General features: G+C 30.1%; 1 protein-coding gene across 1 annotated transcript in view; it reads left to right on the plus strand.

The window, feature by feature from the left end:
• The window catches only part of LOC108550230 (dynein beta chain, ciliary), a 194,535-nt gene that overhangs the window by 96,695 nt on the left and 87,231 nt on the right, over positions 1–10,609 (plus strand). The window contains 6 exon segments of the mRNA XM_017903927.1: positions 1,126–1,371; positions 3,079–3,303; positions 3,992–4,193; positions 6,101–6,267; positions 6,410–6,822; positions 9,247–9,517. Of these exon segments, the coding sequence (XP_017759416.1) occupies positions 1,126–1,371; positions 3,079–3,303; positions 3,992–4,193; positions 6,101–6,267; positions 6,410–6,822; positions 9,247–9,517 (1,524 nt within the window).

Consider the following 10,609-nt stretch of genomic DNA (forward strand, 5'->3'; position numbering starts at 1 on the left):
TAAACAACAACGATGTTTATAGCTAAAACAAAGTCTTGAGATTATAACAGTAAAATTATAAAAGAATTCAATGATATGTAGAATATTTATAATATATTTATTATGAACGAACATCATTCGTTGGTCACAAAAAAATATTTAAAAATAGAGCATAATATTAGTCAAAAGAGCCGTTCATTAAAAGATAAGAAGTTTCAATATTACGTTGCTTTTACCTTTGTCATTTACGACAGACTTAAGAGTACATTCCACTCAACTCACTAGCGCCACCATGAACCGTATCTCCAATGAACGTACTCTAAATATCGTATACACCGTTGTATTATTTTCAAATTTTACTCATATAATCTATCAAGGAATTTTCTCCTTATTCAATATATTATATTGTTCTAAACATTTCGGTTTAATACATATTTCTATTATTAAAAGTAGCAAATATAAGCATTCAAATACTTTTGTGTAGTAGTGTACGTATTTTAACTCACTGAACTATCGCGGTTCCTTATTTGTTAACAGAATCAAGTGCTTAAATACTTCGTTATTTAGATCGCATTTAGAATTGTGTAGTTAATTACGCACTAAATGATAGTACGCTATCGCGTGTAAATGATGGCTAGAAAATATTTCACTATTCATGTAAACAAGTTGTTTAACATCACAGACTGTTGCGGCAATAATACGTGGAAGACGCGCCTCGCCGTTCTTCTTGACGATCAAAACATTATAAAACAAGACATCAGACGATCGTGAGAAGTCAAACAAAACACATCAGATGACGTAAGACGGTTTTGGAGCTCAGACAAGACACGACAGACGTGAACTAGAACTGGAAGACGCAAGACGGTAAACGGAGGACGGAAAACGAAACGAAAAACGGCAAGGGAGAAGACGATACACCACACACACACCAATCACGCACACCCACATCATAATCGTAGAATAAAGCGTAATTACAACCACAATCTGCGCTTTATTCCACCTAAGTGCTCAGTGTCTCGTAAGGGATTCGGCACACTGAGAAAAAGGGGCACCACAAGTATACCATACGCTGTCCCCTCCGCGTGGAGCTCATCCACATCCACGGGGTGCAACACAGACAATTCAGATATATGTATGTTTTTATAGGTGGCATTTAGTATGACCGACAGTACCACATTAGAAGATTTGCTAAAGTTGCAATTGCACAAATACGAAGAAGAGGTGAAAAATATCGTTGCTAAATCAGTGAAAGAGATGGCGATGGAGAAGGTATTAAAGGAACTTAACGACACCTGGAGTACTCTTGAATTTGGTAAGGAGTTACACGAACGTACAAAATTATACCTTCTGAAAATCGACGAGGAAACTATAGAAACTCTCGAAGAGAATCAGGTAACGTTTCAAATTCTTTTTCTTTCGAATAAGTCAAATATTAGATTGGCCAAAGAATAATGTCTGTACTTTTAGCATAAAATAGTAGTCATTTTCTTCAATAACAGATGATTATTATACCCGTTACATTATGATTCGATTATGAAAAATTGTGCATTGTAAAATTATTTAATTTTGTTTAGCCACAATGTACTTATTTTATTTACGATAAAATAATAAGAATTTTTAAGATTTATACAAATTTTTCTGGTATCAAAGTACGTTAAATATAATTTAAGTCTAATGCGGGTATAATTCATCTTTATGGGGTTCAGCATGAAAAACTCATGACGAGTTAGATTCGTTATTGTTAAAAAAATGATAACAAAAGGAATAAAGAAAATTTTAGTAACAGTTAGACTATTATCAAAAATTGTTATCAAATTTTGATTTATGATCTTTTACTAACTTAAGGGTCATTATATAATTCTAATCAACCTTTCATTATATTTAATACGTCAAGGAAATTGTTTTTATATGAAGAACAAGAAGGCACCATGTACAAAAATCAAATACTATTTTCTTATTGGCTAATCTAATATACTAAATTATTCAATAAGTATTACAATCTTATCAACATAGGTTTTAATGAATTTGTTGTATTTCAAGGGACTCATTAAATGTATATAATAATGTAATTAATTTCTTGCTATTTTTTTATTGGTACCAAGATAATATTGGTTTTTTTGAAGGTCAATACACGCTTTTTAACACTCTATTGTAACCAATGAAATTAAATATTAATGCTATGAATGAATTGAACTAAAGTGAACATAAATTAAGTATATATATGAATAGAATAATCTTTTAAAGTAAATATTTATTTTTCATTTATAATTATTACAACATTAATGAATTAAATTAAAGTGAACATAAATTAAGTATATATTTTGTAATAATTATAAATGGAAAATAAATATTTATATTAAAAGATTATTTTAAAAGTGAGAATTCTCATTATAAATCTATTAATTTATGTGCTGAATAGAATATAACTATTGTTACTGACGTGAGATTCAAATATAATTGATGCAAAAATATAAAATTCTATAATACTTCTTTCTGATGACAACAGAAGTTATTAATGTTATAATAATTTAGTTTAAATTATGAATTATGTTATATTAATATTTTTTAATGAATTAATAAAATTAGTGATAGTAAGAATAATTTACTACTGTGAAAATTATTCCAAAATTTATTCTAATATTTCTAGAATTTATTTAAACATTTTTCAGTTATTATAAAGTTTAGACATTTTATATGTATGTTATAGACCAAGTGAATAATATGTCATTAAGCATAATATCCGATCATGAATAATGTCAACGTGATAAATTATAATAATTTCATTCATTCTGCATAATGCATAATTAATTAATTAATCACTTGATCCATAACATATATGCCAGTTTAGTAAATTTGTAAAACATATAGTACACGTGTAATTCATCAATATACTGATTTAATATCACTTTTATTACTTCATGATCTGCATAACACGAAACAATTTGTTGAATATTAATGAAGTTTAGCTTACAGTTTGCTAAAACTTTTCGACGCCTTTTTTATTATTCTATTATACCTAATTTCGTATTCATTTCTCTTACTTTCCAATACGTTAATATTTGCTTAGGTATTAATTATATATTCATTGATTTATAAAAGGTACAACTACAGAATATGTTGGGTTCGAAGTTCGTTGGATATTTTCTCGACGAGATCCTTGATTGGCAGAAGAAATTGAGTACTGCAGATGCAGTGATTAATGCATGGTTCGAGGTTCAAAGAGTATGGACACATCTTGAAAGCATTTTTATTGGTTCTGAAGATATCAGAAGTCAACTTCCTGAAGAATCGAAGAGATTTGAGAAAATCGACAAAGAATTTAAAGTACTTTTAATTATTTATTATTTTAATCATATTATTATTAAACATAGTGATGTATATTATTATTTTAATAATTTCATTATTCAATAAATTATTAAATATTATATTTTAATAACTTTTTAGATACATTATTATTATATTATTATTTTAATAATTTTAATCTTGGCTTGAATTTAAAGCTTACTTTTCATATACTTCTATAGCTATCAAGAATTTTTGCATAAAAATTACATTTGTTTATCTTGAATCAAATAATTCTAATTTTTCATGTTAACTTTGTTCAACTTTAATTCTAATAATTTCTTTTAAAATTAAAAAAAATTTTATTCTTAATAATTCCTTTTTAAATTTGAACTTGAAAATTTTGTTTTTCGTTTAATATACCTAGATAATATACCTAAAATAAATTTAATACAAAATAAAGATTGGAATCTTTAATAAGTTTAACATGTATCGTGTATCATATAATTTAAGGTTTGAAGGTCTTAATTAAATAAAATAATTAGATCATGGGCCTTTAAAATAGATATACCTAACGTAATTTACTTTAATGTATTATCTTTTTCTCAAATTAAATATTTAATGAAATTAAATATTTTAAAAATATATATCTCACGTAAAAATTTTAAATAACGATTCTTTTTAAAGAGATTTGATAAAAGTATATTAAAAATATACAATAACTCTTAAGGAATTGCTGAAGGAAGTGTCAAGCAATTTAAATATCATAAAAGCAACCAATCGTCCAAAACTTCTAGAAAAATTAGAAGAATTACAAGTTCAATTAAATATCTGCGAGAAAGCTTTAGCAGATTATTTGGAAACGAAAAGGTTAATTTATCCGAGATTTTATTTCATCTCTGCTGCAGATCTACTTGATATTTTAAGCCATGGTGAGAAAAAATAGATAATTTTTACTTTCTTTTTTATTCAAAATTTTTGGTTCCAATAATTACGTAATACATTGTTAAATAATATGTGAAACGGAATTATTTGCGCAAACTTTAATTTAAATAAAATCAAATTTCGTAATTAATGAAATTCAAACCATTAGCGATAGAAGGACATACAAATATTTTAAAAGTGAAAAAGTTATACAGTCAAGTCTCCTATAACGCGATTAATTCGTACCATGTTGTAAGAAAATCAGAATTAATTGAAATCAAGAAATGCATTCTATGTAAATCACGTTATGATAAATATAGTAATAACACAAATTAGATTAATTTATACCGCGTTATATGGAATCTCAGAAATGAATAAATTGTACACAAATCAGACCTATATAAAAACTGCATTCTCAAAGTATCAATTTGCGATTGATTCGGTTAATAAATAAAAGTTTGTAATAGAAATGGCAATGAATATGTAGATTTTTACTTATTTGAATTTAGGTTTATCGAATATAATACATAGCTTGTATAATAAAATTATAAACTAAAAAAATTGTTTTCAAAGAAAAAACTTAATTTGATATATATTAGTGACGCATCCTAATTCAAAATAGGATTCTAACGTGTTAAAATTAAACGCTTTATTACTTTGTTTTATATAATTATCTTTTGGGCGTCTATCAAAGCCCTTATTAAAATTTTTCTATCATAAGTTCCCTTATCCATCAATGTTATTCCATATTTTTTCTTATTTATATTTATTTCTGAAACAAATGATTTATTGTCATACACTTTTACGAAACCACTTCAGTCTGATCAGAATTCAGACATTCTAACCATGTGGTTCATATATTAAGTATACCACAATTATATTGTTTTATTATTCATCATCCTTGTCAAATATTTGCAGTCTAACCCTTTTTTCCTTAATTGGCCAAAAATCCTCGCTTAGAACTAACAAGGAGACTGCAAGGTCTTCGGATCATCGATTTAGTTCAAATTTTGTAGGATGGTAGATTTAGTTTCTCTGATAGTGAAGGTATATGATTATAGGTCCCACTACTCGATACTTTTTAAGATATTTGCAATTGAAAATGTGATCATTTAATTCAGTTTTGTTCAGAAATATTACCATGTAAAGGTTTAGTCCAGTGACAACGGATTAGTATTCTTCTCGACACTATTTCCCTTCTTAGGATCATTCAGCTCGTGATACTATATAAATTAAGTAAGTCAAAAGAAGTTTATTACACATACGTCTGAACACATTTGAAGACAATCTTAGAATAAATTAAAAGAAAGCAATGCTTTATTGTTTGCTTATTCTCTGATAACTGGAATTATTAACCCGGGAATACCCCATAAATGTCAACTAGATACAAAAATTTAACACATCGAACAAGTGCTGTCATAGATAAATTTTTGAAGCCATTTGAATTGTTGGAATATTCTTGTACGAAAAACGCGTTATAAGGAGACCATGTTATAGGAGAACTGTCCAATTTTCGCTTCACGTTATATCGAAGTCGCGTATTAAAAACACCACGTTACAGAAGACTTGACTGTATCATCTTTGAATCATGATCTCAATTTTCAGAACGTTTGAAAAGTATAATAGATTATAATAAAGTATATAAAAGTATAAAAAATAATTCATCTTAATTGCATTACTGTCTATTAAGCAATAAATACTTCAATGGAAAGTTTGAAATGGCATTTCGATGTCTATGCCTTCTTCTCATTAAGTGCCTCGATTAAATTTCATTTTATCATAATTAAGTTTCGCAACTAAATTTTGTTCAATTAAAATTGAATTTACCAATTAAACTTTATTTAAATCCAATATTTCTGTCGTATCTTTTAAGAAATTAAGAGAATTATTAAATCCCGCAAAATTATTTTCCCAGGAAACAATCCCGAACTGGTATGCAGACACTTGTCAAAGCTTTATGACTCCATTGCAAAATTACTTTGGAAGATGGACGGTGGAAAAGCAACAAAGACTGCGACAGACATGGTTGCCAAAGACAGTGAAGAAATGACTATTTATGGGTCTTGCGATTGCAGTGGAAAGGTATTTTCTCCTAATAAATCTAAAAATGCTTTCAAATAATCTACATGCTTCTACCATAAAATCATTGAAACAAATAATGACAGGATACGACACTTTTTAGCAATTCGATTCTATGCAATTTCTATTGAAATATTCTTTCCAGGTAGAAGTATGGTTGAACAACGTAACAGATGCCATGAAGAGATCCGTGAGGTATCACATATCCGTGGCAGTGGCCACGTACGATGAGAAACCGCGGGAGCAATGGATCTTCGATCATCAAGCTCAGCCAGCGCTATGCGGAAGTCAAATATGGTGGACCATGGAAGTGAACATGGCGTTCATGAGGCTGGAGGAAGGCTTCGAGAATGCGTTTAAAGATTACCAGAGAAAGCAAATCGGTCAGCTGAACGCATTGATAGTGATACTCTGCGGGGAATTAAATGAAAGTGACAGGAGAAAAATCATGACAATTTGTACGATTGATGTGCACGCTAGGGACGTCGTGGCGAAGATGATCGCGATGAAGGCGGAGAATTCTTCTAGTTTCCAGTGGCAATCTCAGCTCAGACATAGGTAAGACTAAGTACTAACGACTCGACAACGGATTTTTATTTATTATCGTTTAATATATCAATATATATCGGATATACACTTATGAATGAAAGTATTATGAATGAAAGTTTCTAATAAGTGACGTAACCGTTAAACTGTAATACTTGGAACAATAATGATTATCTAGCAAGAAGGAAGATGATGTATATCTCGAGATTAAATCAGTAAAATTGGAAAATAATTCAACTATGTGTATGTGGGAGTGAGGGAGAAGGACAAAAAATTATTACACTAATAGGGCACACAAAATATATATTTAATAATATGATATATTATATAATGGATAAACTAAGCATCTCTCGCTACGTAGCTCATCGCTCTTAACCTCACATTCACTCGGATCTCTAACGCTCTACTATGCGTGGCTTAAAAGAAGTCAACTCGTTCGGCTGCGGGGCAAGAGGGGTATTGCACTAGTAATACCCACTCTTCTATGACACTCCCAAAACTACTACCTCCAGGTTCGGTAACGTGATACGTTAACACAGGCGTAAGATATCCGCAAAATTCTTACACTCGAATAATGGAAGACGCAATTGTAGACCTAGGATTGAAAATACAAAGCAGTGAGTCGGATAAGGAATCAGATGACAATAGCTCAGAAGATTTATAAGGTAAAGGAGTACAAAAGCAATAATAATTAACATCATTTATGAAAATTGATTTAAAATTTAAGATGTATTTTTTATGATAAATTAATTATGTAACTGCATCATACTAGATAACCGTTTAAAAAAATCATACGATACAACATAAATATGAAAAATATGTGTATAGTACAGCACGTTTGCTGCATAATGCAATGGAAAGTTAATCAAGATGCGAATTAGTAATTAGTAATTACAAATAATTATGTGTTCATCGGAAGAATTTGAAATTAATATGTTTTTGAGATGAGTCTACGCGCTTGCGTCTATTTGTTGCGTCTGTCTCACTTTGTCTCGTTGCTTCGTTCGCTTTCTTTGTCACATGGTGTTCTATGACCGGGCTAATAAGAAGGGATCAGTCCTGCCAATTAGAGAAGCGCTTTACTCTACTTCTGCCATGATGTTAGAATGATTGGGCTGGTGGGGATTCGGTCCTACAAGTTTCTCAGACGACTTCTTTTCAGCCACGCATAGTACAACCACATTCGCGCGCGCATACAGTCCCCTTCTTCTCGTATATCTCTCTCTCACACTCATTCTCTCATTCTCTCTCATACCTTAAGTTCCATACACAATAAAAACAATCACACTCACAGTGTATAGTATTTATAGTATATTCGTTACAAACATGTAATATCAGTGAATCACAGTGAATCTTATTGCATAAGAAACACGTAATATTACTCGAAAGTATCATTAATTAAAAAGAAAGAATTTCTGGTATAATATAATTTCGTTGCTTATGGCAACCTTAATGTTGGAATTTCCTTATTATTAAATGAACCAGCTTGTTGTAAACAGTTGAGTTTAAAAAACATACTTCAGTTGTCTAACGTAGCAAATGTAAGCATTTAAATATTTTTATATATAAATGTATGTGTTTGTAATTACGAAAACGATATAATTGTAAATCTAATTTTAAAAGAAATGAATTTTCATCTTATTTAACATTGCATCTACTTTGACACGTTGAGTGCGGCGTCGATTTTGCTATACTTTCCACTCAGCCGAGTGAGCACTAGATGTCGAGAACTCAAGTATGCAGAACAGTATGAATAGAAGATTACTTTGTTTCACTTTGTCGTTTGGACTGTGAGAATGGTGCAGCCAATGCACAAATATACAAATTATAAACGGAAGATAATGGGGTGGGGAATACCAGAAAGGCAAAAAGACGATCACCAAGAGACGATCAGTCAGAAAAAGCCACGGAAGTGTAAAGATTTACTTCAGCAGAGGGAATTTAGTTTTTACAATATATTCATTGTTATTAATAATTTAACCCTTGACAATGCCATTCTCACGCACCGATGTTGACCAAAAGAAAAGTTCGCAGTCAGTCCCTAGAATCCACGCCGTCCAAACGAAAAGTCTACTGTCAGTCCCCAGGAACTGACCTAGCACTCAACGTGTTAACCTAAAGTGAATATTGCAAAGCAGCTAGAGATATAATGATTAAATTGAGTTTTTAGTAAGAAATAGAAATGTGTTCTTGCCTTCTTTGCTAGTGGAATACTAAACATTTTATCCTACTTTCCACCATTTTCACTCAATTTTATTTGAATGGCCATAATCGAATTCGTTTTGAAAAATAAATAATTTTCCCATACAACCATAATTATAGTCTGCTTCATCAACCATGACCAATCATCTGACAGATTAATTTAAGCTTATCAATTTGATCAGTTTGATATTGAATCCTTTTTTGTTCTACTCCAAATGAGTAAATGTCTTACAGATGGGACGACAAAGTTGGCGACTGTTTTGCCGATATTTGCGATGCATCCTTCAAGTATGACTACGAATATTTGGGAAATGTGCCACGATTGGTGATAACACCGTTAACAGACAGATGTTACATCACTTTGACGCAGTCGTTGCATCTTGTAATGGGTGGAGCACCAGCTGGCCCAGCTGGAACTGGCAAAACAGAGACCACGAAAGATTTGGGAAGAGCACTGGGCCAAATGGTTTACGTGTTCAATTGTTCCGAGCAGATGGACTACAAGGTAGAGTAATAGATATGTAGGATTGGAATGAGTATGTTCTTGAAGAAGTATCGGGTGTGTTTGAACTTAGAACAAAAGTGACCGCGCGCAAGAGGATCGAACGGATGTGTATGACAGACCCGAGTGCGATAAATGATTAGAAGTTAGTTTATGAATGATTGGGAAAGAAAGCCTGAGTGTGAAAAGAGGACAGAATGAATGGTTTAAATAAGGGTGCAAGGGCGCGGACGAGTCAGTGTGTCAGTCAGAGTGTGTAAGCCAGTATGTAAGTTCAAGCCCATAGCGAATCTCTTGTTTCATAGCCGTCATTCTATTTATAAGCTTATTTTATTCTATTAAGAAGCCAACAATACTATTTTAAGTCAATCCACCCAAAATCCGATCCTATACATATTTTATTTCAAACTATGAGAAATCTCTAAAAAATTAGTGTAAGAATTTGAGTGTAATATTTGTATACAAATTTCGTTCAATGCTATCAATGTTGCTATGATATAGTTCGTCGTATTTTATTGTAAATAATTAATATCCAATTTTAAAAAATTAATTATCCTTTTTAGATCAAATTTGTGGCACCAAAAACATTTGTTTAGTGTTAAATGTGTTAAAATTAGAATTAGAATTGTGTAATTTATAATATTATGATTATAATATTTACATTTTTTTATATTAGAGTTGGATGAGTCTTTGAACGTTAAAATCTATTTTTATAAAGAATATATTATTTATACTATTTCTGAAGTTTATTAAATTAATGTGATATTACATTTTATATACATTTTATATATATTACATTTTGTGTAAGCTTCGATTTAATTAATCACGAATTATACAGTATCGAAAGAGACATGTATTATAGAAAATGTGTACAAATACTTCATACCTTTAACTTGAAATATTAAAAAGCAGTTTTTGTATTTTATATAAAAATGAATTATTAAGCTTAGAACAAATAAATATTTATACCTTTTTCATATAAAATTTACTGCTTTTTAATTTGTACAACTTTTATAAACTCTTTTTGCGTAGAATACAATTTTAAATGTTAGTTGAAATGATCCATTCTATCTTGTATACTAGGAAAAAAATATA

The sequence above is a fragment of the Eufriesea mexicana genome, unplaced genomic scaffold, assembly GCF_001483705.2.
Source record: "Eufriesea mexicana isolate 0111107269 unplaced genomic scaffold, ASM148370v2 scaffold2566, whole genome shotgun sequence".
NCBI lineage: Eukaryota > Metazoa > Arthropoda > Insecta > Hymenoptera > Apidae > Eufriesea > Eufriesea mexicana.